Raw genomic sequence first — 27,553 nt, 5'->3', positions numbered from 1 at the left:
GACGTCACAACTAACTTTCGCGCACCTCCTTCACATTCTGCGCTCCTGTTACCAAGTCCACTTTTAAGAGCAATTGACGACACCTTCGACGGTCGGTGACCGTGACGTCATCGGTAACAGTCGATAGCCCTCTTATTATTATGTTCTCCTATTAACTGGATAGGTGGTGGCAAATTAGCTCACGCACGCATGTGCACGGTCCGTGATGACGGACCCAATTACTTGTCGGCGGGGTAGCAGCTCACGGCAAAGGAAAACAGCGCGATGGCTTTAGCGGCACATCCTTCAGTCTACGACTGGACAACAAATGAATTATTGGCAGTGGCTGATTTTCTACCCGCCGCAGCCACATCCAGGCGCTATAGTATATGCACAAAATAGCCAGCAGGAGTTACCCGCCAGGAATTTGTATGGCGAAAGGCATCTAACGCGAGATTTCTCGAAAGTAGGAACTTTCTCGAGAAAACTATTTGGTACCAGTTATGCAGGAAGGTATCCGCTACTACGCCTACCAAATACTTTTTAGATTAAAGTGTTTAATTTCGAGAAATTGAACCTTAGATGCCTTTCGCCATACTGATTTCAGAAAGTTTACTCCTAGTGTGCCGCTGTAAGCACGCTCAAAGCAGTCGATTCATTCCCCCGCGGCGCCCTCCTTGGACGCCGCACTCCGTACAAAAAAAGATGGGAGACTCACCGTATCGATGGGGCCTACAGTCGATGACCGTTGGGCGGGGTCGATGCTCCCCGGGCAGGCAACGCTTGGCGATTGCTTCTCAATGAACGCTTGGCGATTGCTTCTCAATGAAGCGTGTTGTGAATCGCAATGGCGGTTTGCCGACGGGGTCACTTGATTGCCGGTAGCTTGACGTCTGGTGGATTCCGTCCACTTAGAGGTCCCCTGGCCTCCTCGGACCGATATAGTGACGGATCGTCCGCTTCTGGCCGGTTGGCGACTGCCAGGAATCTTCGTCCGTAGGGGATGAAGCGCGCGCTTGGGTGGGCGGAATTCGCTGCGGGTGAAATATAAAGCCAATCTGGCAGAACAACACATAATGAGCACAAGCACCGTTTCGCACATCTAGAGCACATTTTTACTTTTTGTTTCACTTTAATTATTACAACCGCACACGAATAACACGTACACTTGATTTGCCTACAGCAACTAGAGAACGAACAAATAATTTATTAATTAACTATATTTAACGCCACTTTAAATTATCCTACTTGTAACAAACGAAACACTAACAACAAACGCGTACTTCCAACTCCTTGGAGTATCACGGACGAAATGATCGAGTCTGTGAATCCTCAGATTAAGGAAGGTGGGACTCGGACACAACCGGAAGTACGTCATTTCCGACCCCTTTGTGTACAATCGTGGCTTTATCGGCACGATTGATAACTTGACCAGATAGTCGCGCTGCTATCCCTTTCCCACCTTATCCAGGAAACAAATGGCCTCGACCTTGGAAAGCTTGGCTGCTTGATTAATGCTCGCTTGCCTATGTCAAGGGAACATTATATTTAAGTTTATTGGCGATTGAAAGATTTGTATACTTACAATCTAATTTATTTACAAAGTCTATTTACAAACTATATACAAAATTACTGAATGCTACAAAGTTTCGGAATGTATGTGACTAATGCGATGTATATGTTTTTTCTTGCGCCTGATTTGGCAAAAAAGTATTAGAAATCTTAATAATCTATAGAGGAAAAGACGGCTTTGGCAGGTTTTGTTCTATTATTGGCAGGGGGGTTTTTGTCGACCGAATTTTATGAAATTTGCCCACAAAATTCTTTGATATGCAAAGAATGTTTAGGCCAAATTTGAGCATATACAGTCATAAGAAACCCCCCTGACAATAATAGAACAAAACCTGCCAAAGCCGTCATTCCCCCTAACATTATTTTTTGCCTTTCTCGTATACTAAGTATACGGTAAAGGCTATATGATCGCTCCAAAAACAAACTTTTTATAGAAGGCCCGGAGACCCATAGTGTTATATACCAATCGACTCAGTTCGACGAATTGAGGTGATGTCTGTGTGTGTGTGTGTGTGTGTGTGTGTATGTGTGTGTGTGTGTGTGCGCAAAACTACTCAAAAAACCCAGATTAATCCACCTAGCGGTGATGGTGCCTTTCTCGTTCGTTCAAAAGGTTTGGAAAAATCTCAAATAACACCAATATGTGGATTGGTCTTATTTTTCATATTTGTTTAGATGCATAAAAAAAATCTCGCCAAACGCAATTTGTTGCAAACAAATCGGATGAGCATAAGAGCAAAAAATGGCATTTTATTTAGTAGTTTTAAAATTAGTATTTTCGCCATAACTTTTGACCCAATTGTACGATCCGGCCAAGTTTCTATAAACTGAAAATAATGTTGAAGTAACGGTAAATATGTATTTGCTCTTGAAATTACTATTTCTGTATGTTTTTGATATGAACAAATACATACTTCAATTAACAACACTGTTGTAATTTTAACCATGAGCATAGTTAAAATAAATAACAAACCATGGTGATGAAAATTTACAAAACAAAACATTGTCAGTTCAGTCGCCATACTGCGAAGCAATCGGAGGGACGGAATTTGCTATCCATATAATTTAAGAATAATATCTCCATAATACTGATAACGGCTGGTAAGTATTAAAAACAGTTTGATGTTTTACGTGATGATTAGAGAAATAAATTCCTATCCTATTTTATCGTGCAGGTTAGCAGATGTCTACAGCTCGTCTACAATGGAGCGTATTTTGGCCGTCCTAAAAATTGTTAAACCTGGACTGCTCTATTCGTCAAGGTGTCCGGTGTTGATTCCGGGGGCGGTACCACACCAGCTGCTGTCTCTAGACTTGTCAGGTTTCCGCCAACAACCTTACCGATGCCAAGGAAGAGTCGGAAGAATCCCATGACGAAATGTGATTTGTTTCATTTTTAGAGGGCAGACATTCGCCACAGTAATTTATGTATTCAATATGAATGTAATGTTATTACATATATGAACATTATTAAATTGCATGTTAAAGTAATTTTTCACTTGACTTCAATATTATCCCAAATTAATTAAATTAACAAAAACCCAAGCAAAACCCCCATTTTTATTTTAAATGCGTCGATTGGTACAACTAAATACTGAATTGTTGTTAAGATAACTAGAAAGCATAGTAATTTTCACTGGCAATTTTGTCTTTGAAGCCATAGTAAAAATTAAAGCATTTTTTGTTCGGTATAAACACGGTTAGTAATTTGCACAAATTTAGTGGCGTTGTGTTTTTAATTTAACCCTACAATATAGTAATTTTAACTGTAAGGCTGCTCTCAGTGTAGGAAACAATGGGACAAGATTCTGCGTCGAATGCAATCTGTTGCGAGCGACCTGAGAAGCACATATTGCACATCAATCAAGTAACTTATATATGACCGGATTCAGTCACAATATTATTACTGCAACCAGATTTGTTGAAATTGTGTTGCTTGGGGAATAGATGAAGTATAAGTGCTAAGAAAGTGAGCTAGACTTTTTTGAACTCTTTTTCACAATAAATAGTAATTTGACCATAACATCTAAGCCCATAGTCCGATCTGGATAATTTTCAATAAGAAAATATGAGACATTCTGCGTCGGATGCAAATGCGAGCAAATCGGTTGAGGAAAAGTGCCTGAAAAATGAGTGACATTTTTTTAGCGATTTTTTTTATAAAAAACCCAGATTAATCCACCTAGCAGTGATTGTGCCTTTCTCGTACATAATTAATCAATCCAACCCGGAATATTAGTTGAAATGCTGAGTTATTTGTATGTTTATTTTCAAAAATTCTAAGTAAGGTATTATTAGCGTGTGCGTTTTATTTGATCTTTTTTATTATGCTTTAAAGCTGCATAGGCGTTATGGCGTTATGAACGTAACTTGCATGCTATGAAAACTTGTGGTGCATTTGTTGTACTCAAGTCTTGTACTAAAGCGAGTAGAAGAGCTTGCATGGGTTGATTCTTCAAGGCATTTTATAGCATGTTATGACTTTTTCACGACATATCATAACCATTTGAATATTTAGGATTTTTTGGAATGTGCAATCGTTGTGAAATTCAATAGTGATCAACTACGCTTTATTCTTTGTCGATTGCAACTTGTTGCGAGAGAATCGGTTAAGAATTACTATGTGAAAAATTGGCTAATGTTTTTTATGGCACATGTGCACACACACACACATACACACGGACAGACAGACATTTGCTCAGTTCGTCAAGCTGAGTCGATTGATATATAACACTATGGGTCTCTGAGCCTTCTATAAAAAATTCGATTTTGGAGTGAAATGATAGCCTTTCGGTACAACTTTGTTGTACGAGAAAGGCAAAAATTGTATAATTTTCGATCCCATTGTCCGATATGGCCAATTTTCAATAGGAAACAACGGGACAGGATTCTACGTCGAATGCAACTTGTTGTGAGCAAATCGGCTAAGGATAAGTGCCCGAAAAATGTGTGACATTTTTTAGCGATTTTTTCGTATGAATTTGTATTTTGGCCATAACTTTCGATCCCATAGTCCGATCTAGTCAATTTCGAATAAGAAACAATGGAACAGGATTCTGCGTCAAATGCAACTTGTTGCCAGCAAATCGGTTGAAGATAAGTGCCCGAAAAATGAGTGACATTTTTTACGCGATTTTTTCGTATGAATTTGTATTTTGGCCATAACTTCTGATCCCATAGTCCGATCTGGCCAATTTTAAATAGGAAACAATGGAACAGGATTCTGCGACTGATCCAACTCGTTGCGAGCAAATCGGTTTAAGATAAGTGCCCGAAAAATGAGTGACATTTTTTACGCGTTTTTTTCGTATGAATTTGTATTTTGGCCATAACTTCTGATCCCATAGTCCGATCTAGCCAATTTCAAATAGGAAACAATGGGACAGGATTTTGCGTCGAATGCAACTTGTTGCGAGCAAATCGGTTGAGGAGAAGTGCCCGAAAAATGAGTGACATTTTTTACGCGATTTTTTCGTATGAATTTGTATTTTGGCCATAACTTCTGATCCCATAGTCCGATCTGACCAATTTCAAATAGGAAACAATGGGGCAGGATTCTGCGTCGAATGCAACTTGTTGCAAGCAAATCGGTTGAGGATAAGTGCCCGAAAAATGGTGACATTTTTACGCGATTTTTCGTATGAATTTGTATTTTGGCCATAACTTCTGATCCCATAGTTCGATCTGGCCAATTTCAAATAGGAAACAATGGGACAGGATTCTGCGTCGAATGCAACTTGTTGCAAGCAAATCGGTTGAGGATAAGTGCCCAAAAAATGAGTGACATTTTTTGAGCAGTTTTGCACACACACACACACACACATACACACACATACACACACACACACACACACACACACACACACAGACATCACCTCGATTCGTCGAACTGAGTCGATTGGTATATAACACTATGGGTCTCCGGGCCTTCTATAAAAAGTTTGTTTTTGGAGCGATCATATAGCCTTTACCGTATACTTAGTATACGAGAAAGGCAAAAATGTCACTCATTTTTCGGGCACTTATCCTCAACCGATTTGCTCGCAACAAGTTGCATTCGACGCAGAATCCTGTCCCATTGTTTCCTATTTGAAATTGGCCAGATCGGACTATGGGATCGGGAGTTATGGTCAAAATACAAATTCATACGAAAAAATCGCGTAGGAAATGTCACTCATTTTTCGGGCACTTATCTTCAACCAATTTGCTCGCAACAAATTGCATTCGACGCAGAATCCTGTCCCATTGTTTCCTATTTGAAATTGGCCAGATCGGACTATGGGATCGAAAGTTATGGTCAAAATACAAAATCATACGAAAAAATCGCGTGAAAAATGTCACTCATTTTTCGGGCACTTATCCTCAACCGATTTGCTCGCAAGAAATTGCATTCGACGCAGAATCCTGTCCCATTGTTTCCTATTTGAAATTGGCCAGATCGGACTATGGGATCGAGAGTTATGGCCAAAATACAAATTCATACGAAAACATCGCGTAAAAAATGTCACTCATTTTTCGGGCACTTATCCTCAACCGATTTGCTCGCAACAAGTTGCATTCGACGCAGAATCCTGTCCCATTGTTTCCTATTTGGAATTGGCCAGATCGGACTATGGGATCGAGAGTTATGGTCAAAATACAAATTCATACGAAAAAATCGCGTAAAAAATGTCACTCATTTTTCGGGCACTTATCCTCAACCGATTTGCTCGCAACAAGTTGCATTCGACGCAGAATCCTGTCCCATTGTTTCCTATTTGGAATTGGCCAGATCGGACTATGGGATCGAGAGTTATGGCCAAAATACAAATTCATACGAAAATATCGCGTAAAAAATGTCACACATTTTTCGGGCACTTATTCTCAACAAGTTGCATTCGACGCAGAATCCTGTTCCATTGTTTCCTATTTGGAATTGGCCAGATCGGACTATGGGATCGAAAGTTATGGCCAAAATACAAATTCATACGAAAAAATCGCGTAAAAAATGTCACTCATTTTTCGGGCACTTATCCTCAATCGATTTGCTCGCAACAAGTTGCATTCGACGCAGAATCCTGTCCTATTATTTCCTATTTGGAATTGGCCAGATCGGACTATGGGATCGAGAGTTATGGCCAAAATACAAATTCATACGAAAAAATCGCGTAAAAAATGGCACTCATTTTTCGGGAACTTATCCTCAACCGATTTGCTCGCAACAAGTTGCATTCGACGCAGAATTATGTTCCATTGTTTCCTATTTGAAATTGGCCTGATCGGACTATGGGATCGAGAGTTATGGCCAAAATACAAATTCATACGAAAAAATCGCGTAAAAAATGTCACTCATTTTTCGGGCACTTGTTCTCAACCGATTTGCTCGCAACAAGTTGCATTCGACGCAGAATCCTGTCCCATTGTTTCCTATTTGAAATTGGCCAGATCGGACTATGGGATCGAGAGTTATGGCCAAAATACAAATTCATACGAAAAAATCGCGTAAAAAATGTCACTCATTTATATGTGTGCTTCTCAGGTCGCTCGCAACAGATTGCATTCGACGCAGAATCTTGTCCCATTGTTTCCTATAGAAACTTGGCCGGATCGTACAATAAGGCAAAGACAAAGGTGCTGTTTGAACGAGATGGCGCCACGACATTTAAAGTAAAATGAATTTCCTTGTATGGACAAATCATCCGTTCTCATCAACTACGCATCGCATCAATATGAAAGATAGGTCAAAAAGCAACAAATAATTTTTAGATTTTTTGTACCCACGACTTGTTCTACAGTTCTAAACAATAAAAGAGATTTCATTGTACCTCCATACTAAATTCTAGCTGTATACTTTCAATTTCTTCAAGACTGTTCTCCACCTCGTGTGTGTGGAAGGAACATTGAAAACTTACTATATCGAACAGCAGATGTCACTAGTGTATATGCAATATTACATTGATACAAACACGCAGCAACACCACCTGTTGCCTGATAATGGAAATATTGCAATTATACCATCAGGTGTAGTGGTAGTTGAAAAAATGTTTTGAAAGGGCCTCAAGCGGAATTTTTGCTAGAATGCAACTGACGATCTCCTATTGAGTCAAAAGTTATGGCGAAAATACTAATTTTAAAACTACAAAATAAAATGCCATTTTTTGCTCTTATGCTCATCCGATTTGTTTGCAACAAATTGCGTTTGGCTAGATTTTTTTTATGCATATAAACAAATATGAAAAATAAGACCAATCCACATATTGGTGTTATTTGAGATTTTTCCAAACCTTTTGAACGAACGAGAAAGGCACCATCACCGCTAGGTGGATTAATCTGGGTTTTTTTACGTGTAGATGCCTTTCGCCATACTGATTTCAGAAAATTAACTCCTAGTGTGCCGCTGTAAGCACGCTCAAAGCAGGCGATTCATTCATTAGAAACATTTCATTAAAAAAAATATTTTGAGCGTTTCATGAAAAACTATTTGGTACCGGTTACGTAGGAAGCTATGCGCTACTACGCCTACCGAATATTTTTTCGATGAATGGGCTTAATTTTGAGAAATCGAACCCCTGTGCCTTTCGCCACACTGATTTCAGAAAGTTAACCCGTAGTGTGCCGCTGTAAGCACCTTAGATGCCAGGCGAGGGTATACCCCGTTAGGCATAAGTACGTTAGGCATAAGTACGTTAGGCATAAGTACGTTAGGCATAATGGACGTTAGGCATAATGGACGTTAGGCATAACGGACGATAGGCATAATGTACGTTTGGCATAATGGACGTTAGGCATAAAATGACCCAAAGAACAGCCTATGATATGACAAGGCAGAATTATGCCAAACATCCATTATGCCTAACGTACATTATGCCTATCGTCCGTTATGCCAAACGTCCATTATGCCTAACATACTTATGCCTAACGTCCTTATGCCTAACGTCGCGGACCCGCCAGGCGATTCATTGCAATATTTCGATTATAAGGCGACAGGTGGTGTTCCTGCGTGTTTGGATCAATGTAATATTGTATATACACTAGTAACAACTGCTGTTCGATATCGTAAGTTTTCAATGTTCCTTCCACACACGAGGTGGTGAACAATCCTGAAGAAATGAATCGCCTGCTTTGAGCGTGCTTACAGCGGCACACTAGGAGTTAACTTTCTGAAATCAGTATGGCGAAAGGCATCCTTGAATGGTTATTATAAATTCAGTAGAAAACCGAATTATAGCCGCTATCGAAATGAATCGCCTGCTTTGAGCGTGCTTACAGCGGCACACTAGGAGTTAACTTTCTGAAATCAGTATGGCGAAAGGCATCTAAAGCACTCTAAGGTTCGATTTCTCAAAATTAAGCACCTTAATCGAAAAAATATTTGGTAAGCGTAGTAGCGGACACCTTCCTATATAACCGGTACCAAATAGCTTTTCATGAAAAGTACCTAATGAATCGCCTACTTTGAGCGTGCTTACAGCGGCACACTAGAAGTTAACTTTCAAAAATCAGTATGGCGAAAGGCATCTAAGGTTTAATATTTCGACAATAAGAACCTCAATCGAAAAAAATATTTGGTAGGCGTAGTAGCGGACACCTTCCTATATAACTGGTACCAAATAGCTTTTCGTGAAAAGTTCCTACTGTTGAGAAAACCCGCCTTACACACTTAATTTTTTTTACCGGGATCTCAGCAAAATGTTGAACTTTTACCGAGATTCGCACAGCCGTGCCCCAGCAAACATGATTTTTGCCGAGATTTATGTCAAAATTGCTGAAAATCAGCAAATATTTTGCCGAAAATCAGCTAACAAACGCCATTTTTGCTGAAATATCAGTTTTTTATTTTGCTGGCGCACGGCTGTGCGGATTTTTGCCGAGCTGCAGAAATAACTTTGTTATCACACTCTATCTTGAAAATATGTTACACATTGTTAGAAAACTCGATATGTGTATATGTACAAATCTAGTTTTTAAATATTGTACATAATTAATGTCCATGTCGAATGGTCGGATAATAGGCAATTAACTTTGATTGAAGTGATGTTATACATACCATATTTGAAGCATTGACAGGACAATAAATTCCATTTCCATAAAGAGCTCTCAAAGTAGCTGGAGCAGTAGTCATTGCTCCATTTGAATCATTCGACCCACAGAGTTCCTTAAAACGTTCGTAGGAATTATTTCCTGTTACTTCCATAGCAACAAACGAATTTGATGGTATATTGTCGATGAAGTAAGACAGTTCAGGTTGCTCCGATCGAATGTTTTTCAGAATCCACGAATAATTTTCGTCAATTTTGAGCAATTTTAACTTTCGTATGCTCAAGTCATTCTCCGAGATAGCTTGTAAAATGTCTCCGATGTGCTGCAACGCTTCTGAATGAATCATACTGAATGTGCTGAAAGTGGGTTAAAATTAATCACATGAGCTTCGCCACTAAACATATTTTTACCAATTACCATTGTTCACTTCCACATTTGAGTTTAGTATGATGGTCTCCATAATCGATTATATCAATTTGTTTGCCAAAAATAAGAAGTTTTGCGCCAATGAAAAAGTCGCATAGCAAAAGATCTTCTATCTTTGTTTTATGCAGCAATATTTTTTTTGTACGCAGATCAAAAAGTTGAAGAGATTTTTCATAGGGATAGAAGTTAACAACCAATTGTTGATATGTTTCCGTCTCATTTTTTAACCATTTCCCAATAAAAGACAAACAGTTCGAGTTTTCCTATGAAAAAAAAAGAATAGTTAGATCTATTTTGAGTATTTTGAGAGTCGTGCCTATTGGCAGGATAGGGTCGATAGGATGGACGCACTTCCCGTATAACACAGCGGACTCCGATAGACCAAATACCGGTGGACACTTTGGATACACGCGATTTTGAAAGTCGCCTGCTTTGAGCGTGCTTACAGCGGCACACTAGGAGTTAACTTTCTGAAATCAGTATGGCGAAAGGCATCTAAGGTTCGATTTCTCAAAATTAAGCACTTTCATCAAAAAAATATTTGGTAGGCATGGTAGCGGACACCTTCCTACATAATCGGTACCAAATAGTTTTTCATGAAAAGTTTCTTATTTTGAGAAATCCCGCGTTAGATGACTTTCGCCATACAAATTTCTGGCGGTTAACTCTTGCTGGCTATTTTGCGCATATACTATAGCGCCTGGATGTGACAGCGGCGGATAGAAAATCAGCCACTGCCAATAATTCATTCTGAGAAAACCAGCGTTAGATGTCTTTCGCCATACAAATTTCTCGCGGTTAACTCTTGCTGGCTATTTTGTGCATATACTATAGCGCCTGGATGTGGTTGCGGCGGGTAGAAAATCAGCCACTGCCAATAATTCATTAAGCACCTTCATCGAAAAAATATTTGGTAGGTGTAGTAGAGGGCACCTTCCTACATAACCGGTACCAAATAGTTTTTCGTGAAAAGTTCTTTATTTTGAGAAAACCCGCGTTAGATGTCTTTCGCCAAACAAATTTCTGGTGGTTAAATCATGCTGGCTATTTTGCGCATATACGATAGCGCCTGGATGTGACAGCGGCGGGTAGAAAATCAGCCACTGCCAATAATTCATTCCTTGCACGCTTCAGAGAGAGACGTGTACTCTGCTTCTATACTTGAAAGAGAGATGCTTGTCTGCTTCCGACTGGCCTAAGATATGGTAGCTGCACCCAACTTGAAGAGGTATCCGGTGTTTGACTTTCGGTCGGAGACATCACTGCTCCAGTCAGCGTCGCTGAAGCCGTATAACTCCAAAAACGTCTTACTTATAGTCACTTGTCTTCAACAGGTACCTGACTACTCTCTTGAGCTCCAACCAGTCAACCTCAGTTGGGCCACTGACGCATCTGCTCAAAATGAATCGCCTGCTTTGAGCGTGCTTACAGCGGCACACTAGGAGTTAAGTTTCTGAAATCAGTATGGCGAAAGGCATGCCTTACTGCCCAATCGAGTCTTGTAGTAACCGGGATCTAGAAGCACCTTCTATCCTTTCGCATTGCTGAGACCAAACTGGTTGGCGATCTTCCGGATAAACATTTCCTGATTCAGTGCAAAAATCCGTTTCTATTCTTCGTTATTCGAATTCCCAAGAATTGGTTTACCGCTCCAAGCGACGTTAATTTGATCTTCTTCTGCAATGAATCGCCCACTTTGAGCGTGCTTACAGCGGCACACTAGGAGTTAACTTTCTGAAATCAGTATGGCGAAATGCATCTAAGGCTCGATTTCTCAAAATAAAGCACCTTCATCGAAAAAATATTTGGTAGGCGTAGTAGCGGACACCTTCCTACATAACTGGTACCAAATATTTTTTCATGAAAAGCATTAGATGTCTTTCGCCATATTTCTGGCGGTAAACTCATGCAGGCTATTTTACGCATATACTATAGCGCCTGGATATGGCAGCGACGGGTAGAAAATCAGCCACTGCCAATAATTCATTCTTGTTCAACTTTGTCCATATCCACTTCTTTAGTACTGGCAATAATCATGTCGTCGACATATATCAGTAACAAGATCTCTTCTCCTTGCGACGTTCTCTTTAATAAACAAGGGTCAGCTTGCGCTTGTACGAAACCCATGTCCGTTAGAAACATGTTCATTGTGTCATGCCAAAATTTAGCCGCTTGTTTGAGGCCATACAAGCTGCGATGCAGCTTGCAAACTAACTTCTCACTTCCACGAACCACAAAACCTTTTGGCTGCTGCATGAATAGCTCTTCTTTCAAATCTCCATGTAAGTATGCACACTTTGTTGAAATAAGGTAGTGACAGCCCCCTGGTAAAGACGACAATGACACAGTAGTGTAAACTTTATTGAATGTGAGTAGCGTTAAACGTGTGTGTAATTAATCGCCTGCTTTGAGCGTGCTTACAGCGGCACACTAGGAGTTAACCTTCTGAAATCAGTATGGCGAAAGGCATCTAAGGTTCGATTTCTCAAAATTAAGCACCTTAATCAAAAAAATATTTGATAGGCGTAGTAACGGACACCATCCTTCATAACCGGTACCAAATAGTTTTTCATGAAAAGTTCCTAGTTTTGAGAAAACCCACATTAGATGTCTTTCGCCATACAAATTTCTGGCGGTTAACTCATGCTGGCTATTTCGCGCATATACTATAGCGCCTGGATGTGGCAGCGGCGAGTAGAAAATCAGTTACTGCCAATAATTCATTCATTATTGGCAGTGGCTGATTTTCTACTCACCGCTTCCACATCCAGGCGCTGTAGTATATGCGCAAATAGCCAGCATGAGTTAACCACCAGAAATTTGTATGGCGAAAGACATCTAACGCGGGTTTTATCAAAATTAAGAACCCCTCATGAAAAACTATTTGGTACCGGTTATGTAGGAAGGTGTCCGCTACTACGCCTAATAAATATTTTTTCGATAAAGGTGCTTTATTTTGAGAAATCGAACCTTAGATGCCTTTCGCCATACTGATTTCAGAAAGTTAACTCCTAGTGTGCCGCTGTAATTACGCTCAAAGCAGGCGATTCATTGGGTCCTAAAATGAAGAATATATATTTGATTTTCTTTCAGGGAACGACGAAGCTAATCATCCTGAACGCGTTAGTTTTTCTTCCGACCCAAAAATCGAAAAGAACATTGTTTGATTTGAAATTTAAAAATAGATGAAAAATGCTTCCTCGACATTTTCGGTCTTGTTTGACGTACGGAATAATATGATTCAAACGCACTTGCAAAACACCGCAGGGCACTTGACTCAACCTTTGACAGTTAATATATGGGCCTGACGTTTTGGGCTGATGGTTCATTCGTTCTGAAATGTTGCACAGCCCAAAATTTGTCTTAAAATGTTTTAAACACAAAAATATTATTTCTACTGATTTAGAATTTTACCAGAATTTTATCAGTTTAAGTATTCTTGACCGATGCACTATCGTTTGCAATAATAAACAAGGTAGGGCTTTAGGACCCGAATGCTTGAGAATTTGCCGTAAACGGGGAACAAAAGGAATGAATCACCAGCTTTGAGCGTGCTTACAGCGGCACACTAGGAGTTAACTTTCTGAAATCAGTATGGCGAAAGGCATCTAAGGTTCGATTTTTCAAAATTAAGCACTTTAATCGAAAAAATATTTGGTAGGCGTAGTAGCGGACACCATCCCTCATAACCGGTACCAAATAGTTTTTCATGAAAAGTTCCTAATTTTGAGAAAACCAGCGTTAGATGTCTTTCGCCATACAAATTTCTGGCGGTTAACTCTTGCTGGCTATTTTGTGCATATACTAGAGCGCCTGGATGTGGCTGCGGCGGGTAGAAAATCAGCCACTGCCAATAATTCATTGGCAACAATGGGGAAGAAATTTATCATTCATGCAGTGGTTCGGCGAGAGAACAGCAGCAGCGCCGACCAATCACGCAATGAGGAAATCAAAATAAACAAACTCCAGCTGGTTTTGGAAAATGAAACCATGAGCCGTTTCTAGAACAACATTACAAAATATCGTGGGAGGATTTCTGTACAAGTTTTCCACACAAGCTTTGAAAAATATTTAGGTGATAACAGTGGTGCTGGTGTAAATAAGACAAATAAGACAAATAAGACAAATAAGACAAATAAGACAAATAAGACAAATAAGACAAATAAGACAAATAAGACAAATAAGACAAATAAGACAAATAAGACAAATAAGACAAATAAGACAAATAAGACAAATAAGACAAATAAGACAAATAAGACCAATAAGACAAATAAGACAAATAAGACAAATAAGACAAATAAGACAAAAAAGACAAATAAGACAAAGAAGACAAATAAGACAAATAAGACAAATAAGACATATAAGACAAATAAGACAAATAAGACAAATAAGACAAATAAGACAAATAAGACAAATAAGACAAATAAGACAAATAAGACAAATAAGACAAATAAGACAAATAAGACAAAAAAGACAAATAAGATAAATAAGACAAATAAGACAAATAAGAAAAATAAGACAAATAAGACAAATAAGGAAGGAATTCTTGGAGGAACTTCCGGAGGAATTCCTGGAGGAACTTCCGGAGGAATTCCTGGAGGAACTTCCGAAGGAATTCCTGGAGGAACTTCCGGAGGAATTCTCGAGGGAACTTACAGAGGAATTCCCAGAAGAACTTCCGGAGGAATTCCCGAAGGAACTTCCGGAGGAACTTCCCGAGTAATTCCTGGAGGAACTTCCGAAGGAATTCCTGGAGGAACTTCCGGAGGAATTCCTAGAAGAACTTTCGAAGGAATTCCTGGAAGAACTTCCGAAGGAATTCCTGGAAGAACCTCCGAAGGAATTCCTGGAAGAACTTCCGAAGGAATTCCTGGAAGAACTTCCGAAGGAATTCCTGGAGGAACTTCCGGAGGAATTCCTGGAGGAACTTCCGAAGGAATTCCTAAAGGAACTTCCGAAGGATTTCCTGGAAGAACTTCCGAAGGAATTCCTGGAGGAACTTCCGAAGGAATTCCTGGAGGAACTTCCGAAGGAACTCCTGGAGGAACTTCCGAAGGAACTCCTGGAGGAACTTCCGAAGGAACTCCTGGAGGAACTTCCGAAGGAACTCCTGGAGGAACTTCCGAAGGAACTCCTGGAGGAACTTCCGAAGGAACTCCTGGAGGAACTTCCGAAGGAACTCCTGGAGGAACTTCCGAAGGAACTCCTGGAGGAACTTCCGAAGGAACTCCTGGAGGAACTTCCGAAGGAATTCCTGGAGGAACTTCCGAAGGAATTCCTGGAGGAACTTCCGAAGGAATTCCTGGAGGAACTTCCGAAGGAATTCCTGGAGGAACTTCCGAAGGAATTCCTGGAAGAACTTCCGAAGGAATTCCTGGAGGAACTTCCGAAGGAATTCCTGGAGGAACTTCCGAAGGAACTCCTGGAGGAACTTTCGAAGGAACTCCTGGAGGAACTTCCGAAGGAATTCCTGGAGGAACTTCCGAAGGAACTCCTGGAGGAACTTCCGAAGGAACTCCTGGAGGAACTTCTGAAGGAACTCCTGGAGGAACTTCCGAAGGAACTCCTGGAGGAACTTCCGAAGGAACTCCTGGAGGAACTTCCGAAGGAACTCCTGGAGGAACTTCCGAAGGAACTCCTGGAGGAACTTCCGAAGGAACTCCTGGAGGAACTTCCGAAGGAACTCCTGGAGGAACTTCCGAAGGAATTCCTGGAGGAACTTCCGAAGGAATTCCTGGAGGAACTTCCGAAGGAATTGCTGGAGGAACTTCCGAAGGAATTCCTGGAGGAACTTCCGAAGGAATTCCTGGAGGAACTTCCGAACGAATTCCTGGAGGAACTTCCGAAGCAATTCCTGGAGGAACTTCTGAACAAATTCCTGGAGGAACTTTCGAAGGAATTCCTGGAGGAGCTTCCGAAGGAATTCCTGGAGGAACTTCCGGAGGAATTACTGGAGGAACTTCCGCAGTAATTTCTGGAGGAACTTCCGAAGGAATTCCTGGAGGAACTTCCGCAGTAATTTCTGGAGGAACTTCCGAAGGAATTTCCGAAGGAATTCCTGGAGGAACTTCCGTAGCAATTCCTGGAGGAACTTCCGAAGGAATTCCTGGAGGAACTTCCGTACAAATTCCTGGAGGAACTTCCGAAGGAATTTCTGGAGGTACTTCCGAAGCAATTCCTGGAGGAACTCCCGAAGGAATTCCTGGAGGAACTTCCGATGGAATTCCTGGACGAACTTCCGAAGGAATTCCTGGAGGAACTTCCGAACAAATTCCTGGAGGAACTTCCAAAGAAATTCCTGGAGGAACTTCCGAAGGAATTCCTGGAGGAACTTCCGCAGTAATTTCTGGAAGAACTTCCGAAGGAATTCCTGGAGGAACTTCCGAAGGAGGAACTTCCGAACGAATCCCTGGAGGAACTTCCGAAGGAATTCCTGGAGAAACTTACTTTATTTTCCTTCTTAGTCTTATCTATCTTATTAGTCTTACTTGTCTTATTTGTCTTATTTGGCTTATTTGTCTTATTTGTCTTACTTAGCTTACCAGCACCACTGTTATCACCTAAATCCTTTTCAAAGCTTGTGTGGAAACCTTGTGCAGAAATCCTCTGACGATATTTTCTAATGTTGTTCTAGAAGCGGCTCATGTTTTCATTTTACAAAACCAGCTGGTGTTTGTTTATTTTGATTTCCTCATTGCGTGATTGGTCGGCGCTGCTGCTGTTCTCTCGCCGAACTACTGCATGAGTGATAAATTTCTTCATCATTGTTGCCAATGAATCGCCTGCTTTGAGCGTGCTTACAGCGGCACACTAGGAGTTAACTTTTGAAAATCAGTATTTCGAAATTAAGCACCTTTATCGAAAAAATATTTGGTAGGCGTAGTAGCGGACACTTTCCTACATAACCGGTACCAAATAGTTTTTCATGAAAAGTTCCTACTGTTGAGAACACCTGCGTTAGATGTCTTTCGCCATACAAACTTCTGGCGATTAACTCTTGCCGGCTATTTGCGCATATACGATAGCGCCTGGATGTGGTGGCGGCGGGTAGAAAATCAGCCACTGCCAATAATTCATTCCTTTTGTTCTCCGTTTACGGCAAATTCTCAAGCAATGAATCGCCTGCTTTGAGCGTGCCTACAGCGGCACACTAGGAGTTAACTTTCTGAAATCAGTATGGCGAAAGGCATCTAAGGTTCGATTTCTCAAAATTAAGCACTTTAATCGAAAAAATATTTGGTAGGCGTAGTAGCAGACACCATCCCTCATAACCGGTACCAAATGGTTTTTCATGAAAAGTTCCTAATTTTGAGAAAACCAGCGTTAGATGTCTTTCGCCATACAAATTTCTGGCGGTTAACTCTTGCTGGCTATTTTGTACATATACTATAGCGCCTGGATGTGTCTGCGGCGAGTAGAAAATCAGCCACTGCCGATAATTCATTCATTGTAAACAGCATAATGATGAAATAATGAATTATTGGCAGTGGCTGATTTTCTACCCGCCGCTGCTACATCCAGGCGCTATAGTATATGCGCTAAATAGCCAGCATGAGCTAACCGCCAGAAATTTGTATGGCGAAAGACATCTAACGCAGGTTTTTTCAAAATTAGGAACTTTTCATGAAAAACTATTTGGTACCGGTTATGAAGGATGGTGTCCCCTACTACGCCTACCAAATATTTTTTGATTAAGGTGTCAAATTTTGAGAAATCTAACCTTAGATGCCTTTCGCCATACTGATTTCAGAAAGTTAACTCCTTGTGTGCCGCTGTAAGCACGCTCAAAGCAGGCGATTCATTTTGGGGACACTGACAGCATCATTCTGGCGCGCTGAATGAATCGCCTGCTTTGAGCGTGCTTACAGCGGCACACTAGGAGTTAACTTTCGGAAATCAGTATGGCGAAAAGCATCTAAGGTTTAATATCTCGAAAATAAGCAACTTAATCGAAAAAAATATTTGGTAGGCGTAGTAGCAGACGCCTTCCTACATAACTGGTACCAAATAGATTTTCGTGAAAAGCTTCTACTGTTGAGAAAACCCGCGTTAGATGTCTTTCACCATACAAATTTCTGGCGGTTAACTCATGCTGGCTATTTTGCGCATATACGATAGCGCCTGGATGTGACAGCGGCGAGTAGAAAATCAGCATCTGCCAATAATTTATTGGGCAACTTTCTCTCTCAGAGAGTGCTACCACGTGCTTTTTTAACCCTTATGCGGCCAACAAAAAAAAAAACACACGTGGATGGCCGACAGGGTACCCGTGTTCCCATAAATTGATATTCTCATAACTTCAACAATTTTCAACCGATTTGGATAATTTTGACAGTTTTGGAAACAGAAACTCATATACTTTTTGCCCATTGTCAAGGTTTACAGCTTATGCCCATGGTTATACAAGAAATCTTTGAAGTAAGGCTTTAGAGTCTACACGCGTAACCAAAGGCCATTCAACCAGTTTCAAATATGCTACAAGCTCTTTGCGCTTTTTAGAATTGAAGGTGTTCACAGTATATGCTTCGGGTAATGCAAAAGTTCCTGAAATGAGGTCTTAGACATCCGAGAAATCTCTGGAGTAAAGCCTAAAAATCTACTCGCGTAACCAGAGGCCTATTATGCAAATTCAAATACGGTACATGCTCTTTGTGGTACTTAGCATAGAATGCGTTCAAAGTATATGTTCCGTGTCATCCAAGAAATCTCTGGAGTAAGGTCTTAAGGTCTACACTCGTAACCATGGGTCTATGGACTTGTCTCAAAAGTGGTACATGCTCTTTGCGCATCTTGAAATCAAATGTGTCCTAAGTCCTCTGGCGCCTTCATTGCATATGTTCATGGTCATCCAAGAAAACCCTGGAAAAGGCCTTCAGGTCTACACGCGTAACCAGAGATCTTTTGGCTAGTTTCAAAAGTGGTACATGCCCTTTGTGGTACATAGAATAGAATACGTCCATTGCATATGTTTATGGTCATCCATGAAAACCCTTGAAAAGGCCTTAAGATCTACACGCGTAACCAAAGATCTATCAGATTTTTTCAAAAGTTTTACATTCCCTTTGTGGTACATAGAATAGATTGCGTCCATTGCATAGGTTCATGGTCATCCAAGAAAACCCTGGAATAGACCTTTAAATCTGTATGGGTACCCAGAGATCTTTTGGCTTGTTTCAAAAGTGGTACATGCCCTTTGTGATAGATAATAGAATACGTCCATTGCATATGTTTATGGTCATCCAAGAAAACCCTGGAAAAGGCCTTCAGGTCTACACGCGTAACCAGAGATCTTTTGGCTTGTTTCAAAGGTGGTACATGCCCTTTGTGGTACATAGAATAGAATACGTCCATTGCATATGTTTATGGTCATCCAAGAAAACCCTGGAAAAGGCCTTCAGGTCTACACGCGTAACCAGAGATCTTTTGGCTTGTTTCAAAAGTGGTATATGCCCTTTGTGGTACATAGAATAGAATACGTCCATTGCATATGTTTATGGTCATCCAAGAAAACCCTGGAAAAGGCCTTAAGATCTACACGCGTAACCAAAGATCTTTCAGATTTTTTCAAAAGTGTTACATGCCCTTTGTGGTACATATAATAGATTGCGTCCATTGTATAGGTTCATGGTCATCCAAGAAAACCCTGGAATAGGCCTTTAAATCTGTATGGGTACCCAGAGATCTTTTGGCTTGTTTCAAAAGTGGTACATGCCCTTTGTGGTACATAGAATAGAATACGTCCATTGCATATGTTTATGGTCTTCCAATAAAATGCTAGAATAGGCCTCAGGATCTTCACACGTAACCAGATACCTTTCGGATTGTTTCAAAAATAGCATATGCCCTTTGTGGTACCGTCAACTGGGGGGAAGATGATCATTTTTAAGACAAAACATGCAATAACAATGTGTGTTTACATTTTAAATCGAAACAAATATTTTCAAAACATACATAGAATAAACCGCTTTCATTGCATATGTTCATGGGTATCCAAGAGAACACTTGAACAACCTCAAGAACTTCACGCGTACCCAGAGTTCTTTCGGCCTATTTGAATAGTTATACATGCCCTTTATGGTACGTAGAATAGAATGCACCCATTTCAAATGTTCATGGTCATCCAATAAAACCCTGAAGTAAGGCATTAGGATCTACACCAGAGATATATCAGCCTGTTTTAAATTTGGGACATGCCTTTATTTATGGAGTAAGACTTCTAGGCTTACACGAATATCTAGAGGGTCTAAAGGTCACTCCTTACGGAATCCAAGTTTCAAAGTGCTCGCGTTCTCGGGGGCACACCACTCGATACGGAAGCAACGCACAACTGTCATTTTTATTATTTCACGCATGCTGCGACGCGGCAAAGCTAAATCAACAAAAATGACAGTTGTGCGCCGCCACCGTATCGACTGGTGTGCCGCCGAAAACGCGAGCACTTTGAAACTTGGATTCCGTAAGGAGTGTCCTTAATCTAATTTTAATATGGTACATGATCTTTGCGATATTAGCCCGTTTTTTTCCCTCACGTTCTCGGCGTGAAGTCGTATCGTCCCAATTTATTTACATTTTGCATTTCCAAAGAATAAACAACTTCATATTAGTGATATGAATGAAGTTTGTATACTACCTGGAACCAACAACAACAAGACAACAATAACTACTTGGAATGCTAATATATCAAGATGAGGTTTCACATCTTGTTTATTCTTCAATAACTGCCCAGAGCTAATGACAACAACTTGAACTACTTGAAATGCAAACATATACCAATAGCCTTCCGTTCGTGGGTTGATCTGCAGATCATTCCTATATCCCAAATAGCACAACTTGTTTCAACTGAGAACAATAATCTCCCATGCAACAAATTAGGAAAAAAAATTCAGATTATGTAATTATGAATCTTATTACATAGCAACTGAAAAAGCGCAAGAGGTGGAGCCTATTTGCAACATGTAGTTACGATAGATTACGGAGTTCATAGACTACCTAGTACCATGGCAAAAACAAAAACTACAGCAGACGTTCGATAACTGCAATGCTTTTTAACTGCAATTCGATAGTTGCAACAGTTTTGCAGTTATCGGACCGCTAAACTTCAAACCGATGTCAGAATAAATGACAGCTGCATTGCGCTGCACATTTAGATGCACTGTTATTGCATCTGACGTCGATTGACAACCGTTTGACGTATAGAGTGCGTTGCAGTTATCGACGGCATTCGATAACTAAAAAGTAAACATTTTGCAGTTATCGAACGGCTACTGTACTATGAATGCGTACATTCACTCAGATGAGGTTGACCCGATTTCGTCACTCCCAGATTTGGTCTACCCCTGATTTTGCCTAACCAGATTTTATCACGTTTTCGACCCAATTTGCAGCAAACAACAAAGATTTTCATGAAATAACTTTCACTGCCTGTAGCTTATTATGAATCATTTATGAGTACCTGTTAATAAGTTTGTAAGTCTCTTCGACAAAAAAATACGGATTCTATTCACGTATTTTGCCTTGCCTTCATTCGGAGCCCCCGACAATGAAAATAACTACTTAAAATACAAACATAAACCACGAAACCAGTACGCTAGACAGGTGTATGCCCTACTAAGCTACGAAGGACCTCCGTCGTCCTCCGCAGCTTAGCGGGTACTGATGAAACCAAATTCACAGCACCGGGCATGTAGCCGAACTCTCGCAATACATGCTCAGAACTAACTCTCTAATATATGTTTTTGTACAATGCCAACCAAGTAGGATGAGTATTTAGTATTATCTGGCTCCTACACACTTGCTTCATCACCAATGGCGCTCGATGAAGTATGGTTGTGTGAGATTGTGCCAGTTGGTCGTCAGATCCCAACCCGACTACATAAGCGAAGAGAGATCGCCTTTCGAGTTCAGTACATTCAAAGGTAATCCGTTACGGAGGTTGATTCACCGACCTTGACTCTATGGAGTTCGTAGACTACCTGGAGCCCACAACAACAACAAGAACTACTTGGAATACAAACATATACCAAGAAGGGGTCACACAACTTGTTTATTATTCAATAACTGCCTCCATTACGGAGGTTGATCCACAGACCTTGAATCTATGGATTTCGTAGACTACCTGGAGCCAACGACAACAAGAACTACTTGGAATACAAACATATACCAAGAAGAGGTCACAAAACTTGTTTATTCTTCAATAACTGCCTCCATTACGAAGATTGATTCACAGACCTTGACTCTATGGAGTTCGTAGACTACCTGGAACCAATGACAACAACAAAAACTACTTAGAATACAAACAAATACCATGAAGGCGTCACACAACTTGTTTATTCTCAATAACTGCTTCCGTTACCAAGGTCGAACCCCATACCATGACTGTATGGAGTTTGTAGACTACCTGAAACTCACGACAACAACAAGAACTACATGGAATACAAACATATACCAAGAAGGGTTCACGCAACTTGTTTATTCTTCGATAAACGCCTCCATTACGGAGATTGTTCCGAAGACCTTGACTGTATGGAGTTCGTAGACTACCTGGAACTTACGACAACAACAAGAACTACATGAAATCAAACATATGCCAAGAAGGGGTCACAAAACTTGTTTATTCTTCAATAACTGCCTCCATTACGGAGGTTGATCCACCGACCTTGAATCTATGGAGTTCGTAGACTACCTAGAGCCCACGACAACAACAAGAACTACTTGGAATACAAACATATGCCAAGAAGGGGTCACAAAACTTGTTTATTCTTCGATAACTGCTTCCATTACCGAGATTGATTCGAAGACCTTGACTGTGTGGAGTTCATAGACTACCTGGAACTCACGACAACAACAGGAACTACTTGGAATACAAACATATACCAAGAAGGGGTCATGCAACTTATTTATTCTCCGATAAATGCCTCCATCACGGAGATTGATCCGAAGACCTTGACTGTATGGAGTTCGTTAACTACCTGGAACTCACGACAACAACAAGAACTACATGAAACACAGATATATATCAAGAAGGGGTCACACAACTTGTTTATTCTTCAATAACTGCCTGCATTACGGAGGTTGATCCACAGACCTTGAATTTATGGAGTTTGTAGACTACCTGGAACCAATGACAACAACAAGAGTTACTTGGAATACAAACAAATACCAAGAAGGGGTCACACAACTTGTTTATTCTTCAATAACTGCCTCCGTTACTGAGGTTGATCCACAGATCTTGACTCTATGGAGTTCGTAGACTACCTGGAGCCCACGACAACAACAAGAACTACTTGGAATACAAACATATACCAAGAAAGGTTCACGCAACTTGTTTAGTCTTCGTTAACTGTCTCCATTACGGAGATAGATCCGAAGATCTTGACTGTATGGAGTTCGTAGACTACCTGGAATCAATGACAGCAACAAGAACTACTTGGAATGCAAACATGTTTTAAGAAAAGGTCATCGGATGACCCGGAACATATACTGTGAAAGCATTAAATGCTAAGCACCATAAAGAGCATGTGCCGTTTTTGAATTTGCACGATAGACCTTTGGTTATGTTAGCAGACCATAAGATCTTGTTCCAGGGATTTTTTGGATGACTGAGGCCTTACTCCAGGGGTTTTTGGAGACCTAGAATATATATTGTGAACACCGACTATTCTAAGAAGCGCAATGAGCATGTAATATATTTGAAACTGGTTGATAGTGCTTCGGTTACGTGTGTAGACTCTTAAGCCTTACATCAAAGATTTCTTGTATAACCATGGACAAAAGCTGTAAACCTTGACAATGGGCAAAAAGTATGAGTTTCTGTTTCCAAAACTGTCAAAATTATCCAAATCGGTTGAAAATTGTTAAAGTTATAAAAATATCAATTTATGGGAACACGGGTACCCTGTCGGCCATCCACGTGGTAAAAAAAATCAGATGCCCCTCCCTACGTCCCTCCTCACTGTATCAACGTGATTTTCTCACAGATGCTACATTTTATGTAGTTCTTAGATGTCACCGAGTTTCAGCTTTCAGCTATAAAAATTCATTAAAATATCACTACATGAAATTGAAAAAGGAACACGGTTACCCCGTCGGCCGCATAAGGGTTAACAGAAAACCCTTCCCTCAGACCTTAATCGAAAAAATATTTGGTACGCGTAGTAGCGGACACAATCCTTCATAAACGGTACCAAATAGTTTTTCATGGAAAGTTCCTAATGAATCGCCTGCTTTGAGCGTGCTTACAGCGGCACACGAGGAGTTAACTTTCTGAAAACAGTATGGCGAAAGGCATCTAAGGTTCGATTTCTCAAAATGAATTATTGGCAGTGGCTGATTTTCTACCCGCCGCAGCCACATCCAGGCGCTATAGTATATGCACAAAATAGCCAGCAAGAGTTAACCGCCAAAAATTTGTATGGCGAAAGACATTTAACGCTGGTTTTCTCAAAATTAGGAACTTTTCATGAAAAGTTATTTGGTACCGGTTATGTAGGATGATGTCCGCTACTACGCCTACCAAATATTTTTTCGATTAAGGTGCTTATAGAGATGTCGCAAATTAATCGATTACTTCGATTAATCGATTCATCGTTGTGATAATCGATTAATTTTGAATCGATTATTACCCAACGATTAATCGATTCAATAATCGAGATGAATCGTGAGTAATCGATTAGTTACTAATCGATGAATCAGAATTTTACGACATCATAAGGATGTCGACAATTAATTGATTATTTCGATTAATCGATTCATCGTTGTGATAATCGATTAATTTTGAGTCGATTACTATACAATGATTAATCGATTCAATATTCGACAAGAATCAAGAGTAATCGATTAGTAACTAATCGATTAATCGGGATTTTACGACATCTCTAGGTGCTTATTTTCGAGATATTAAGCATTAGATGCCTTTCGCCATACTGATTTCCGAAAGTTAACTCCTAGTGTGCCGCTGTAAGCACGCTCAAAGCAGGCGATTCATTCATTCATGCTCCTTTGATTGAAGAAAAATATAACTATGCCAAAACATAATTTTGAAATTGATATGTAAACGAATCATGGGGCAATCTCAAGGGGCAGCAGGGACTATGTCCAAGGGCTTGACGATCCCTCCCCAGGCCATCTGCGAGTTGTGGCGCCTGCCTAGGATGTGGTGGGGTTTGACAGTGGGCCCTGTTAAACCTCTATAAAAAGCTGCATGTATCCGCAAGTAGGCTCCGCCAAAGCGACCGTGTGCCGCTCAAAGCGCACAAGCCCAAGTCCTGGTGTTAGGTGGGACGCTAAACAGCCCTGACACGACGGCCCTCCGACGAGACAGGAGGTTTGCGCAGGCCCAATAAGCCGCCTTTAAAAACAACGATTACGAACGACATAGAAGATAATACGACTCGATACAATCGGCAACGACCTAGGCGACGAATAAAGGATCACGATTGGAAGCTTGGAACATGGAACTGCAAGTCGCTAGGCTTCGCAGGTTGCGACAGGATAATCTACGATTAATTACATCCCCGTAACTTCGATGTCGTAGCGCTGCAGGAAATCTGCTGGACAGGACAGAAAGTGTGGAAAAGCGGGCATCGAGCGGCTACCTTCTACCAAAGCTGTGGCACCACCAACGAGCTGGGAACCGGCTTCATAGTGCTGGCGCCAACGCGTGATTGGGTGGCAGCCAATCAACGCACGGATGTGCAAGCTGAGGATAAAAGGCCGTTTCTTCAACTATAGCATCATCAACGTGCACTGCCCACACGAAGGGAGATCCGACGACGAGAAAGAAGCGTTCTATGCGCAGCTGGAGCAGACATACGATGGATGCCCACTGCGGAACGTCATCGTCATCGGTGACATGAACGCTCAGGTAGGAAGGGAGGAAATGTATAAACCGGTCATCGGACCGGATAGTCTGCATGCCGTATCGAACGACAACGGCCAACGATGCATAAACTTTGCAGCCTCCCGCGGAATGGTAGTCCGAAGCACTTTCTACCCCCGCAAGAATATCCACAAGGCCACATGGAAATCACCTAATCAAGTAACGGAAAACCAAATCGACCACGTTCTAATCGACGGTAAATTCTTCTCCGACATCACGAACGTACGCACTTACCGCAGTGCGAATATTGAATCCGACCATTACCTCGTCGCAGTATATCTGCGCTCAAAACTCTCGACGGTGATCAACACGCGTCGGAGTCGTCCGCCGCGGCTTAACATTGGGCGGTTACAAGACGGTAGACTAGCCCAAGACTACGCGCAGCAGCTGGAAGTGGCACTCACAACGGAAGAGCAGCTAGGCGCAGCATCTCTTGAAGATGGCTGGAGAGATATTCGACCCGCCATTGGAAGCACCGCAACCGCTGCACTAGGCACGGTGGCTCCGGATCAGAGAAACGACTGGTATGACGGCGAATGTGAGCAGTTAGTTGAGGAGAAGAATGCAGCATGGGCGAGATTGCTGCAACACCGCACGAGCGCGAACGAGGCACGATACAAACGGGCGCGGAACAGACAAAACTCGATTTTCCGGAGGAAAAGGCGCCAGCACGAAAGTTCTATGAGAAGTTGAACCGTTCACGTAAGGGCCACGTGCCGCAGCCCGATATGTGTAAGGACATAAACGGGAACCTTCTTACGAACGAGCGTGAGGTGATCCAAAGGTGGCGGCAGTACTACGAAGAGCACCTGAATGACGATATGGCAGACAACGGTGGCAGTATGGTAATGAACCTAGGAGCACGCACGCAGGACATGCGACTTCCGGCTCCGAATCTCCAGGAAATCCAGGAGGAGATCGGCCGGCTGAAAAACAACAAAGCCCCTGGAGTTGACCAACTACCAGGAGAGCTGTTTAAGGTCTGAGGGAAGCTCTCTCGCGGTAGAGCGCTATTTTCGTACTAAAATGTCTATAACTCGGAATTGGGAACGAATTTCGCTTATCCCAACTGACAATCTCTTTGAAATTTATCAAGGAATGTTCCTACAAAATTTCATGGACCTACTATTTCCCAAATTTGAATTAAGCTCTAAATACTGAACTATTGTAGAACTGAAATTTTCGCTTCTCAGTACCTCTCTCCGATGATTTGAGGCACAAAGGAACCGAATTTCGCAAAACCCAACTGACAAAAGTTTTGAATTTTTCCAACGATCATTTTGATGTAAAGAAAATATATGTCACCGCAATAAATTTTGAAGGAAGCTCTTTTTACTTCAACCAAGTTTTATAAATTCCATACAAAAGTTACCATTTCGGGAGAGCAGCCAACAGCACATTTTCTTGTGGCGCACGGCAGGAAAGAGCGATGAAAGCGGTAGAAAGTCCGTCAACTTTGTATCTAGCGTGACACTAGAAAAAAGCGTATTCCTATTTGTGAACACGAGGATACCAAATATATAAATTGAAATCAAATATTGGAATTTGATGAGATAAATAATCGAAAATAAATAAAACAAATAAGACAAATAGAACAAATAAGCAAAATAGAAGAGACAAATAAAGCAACTGAGACAAACAGTACAAATAAGATAATCAAGACAAATTCCTACGGAAGTC

At 41.1% G+C, this 27,553-nt stretch overlaps 1 protein-coding gene across 4 annotated transcripts in view; it reads right to left on the bottom strand.

Moving 5' to 3' along the window:
- The window catches only part of LOC134215985 (nucleoside diphosphate kinase 7), a 76,489-nt gene that overhangs the window by 10,196 nt on the left and 38,740 nt on the right, over positions 1–27,553 (bottom strand). For all 4 annotated transcript variants that reach the window (XM_062695032.1, XM_062695034.1, XM_062695035.1 and 1 more), the window contains exons 2-3: positions 9,988–10,259; positions 9,578–9,926 (exon numbers count right to left, since the gene is read on the bottom strand). In XM_062695032.1, coding sequence (XP_062551016.1) covers positions 9,578–9,926; positions 9,988–10,259 — 621 coding nt within the window. The remainder of the gene's footprint in view (positions 1–9,577; positions 9,927–9,987; positions 10,260–27,553) is intronic.

Source organism: Armigeres subalbatus, chromosome 2, assembly GCF_024139115.2.
Source record: "Armigeres subalbatus isolate Guangzhou_Male chromosome 2, GZ_Asu_2, whole genome shotgun sequence".
Taxonomy (NCBI): Eukaryota; Metazoa; Arthropoda; class Insecta; order Diptera; family Culicidae; genus Armigeres; species Armigeres subalbatus.
The sequence above is the reverse complement of the archived record's forward strand: the minus strand, read 5'-3'. Positions and strand labels throughout refer to the sequence as shown.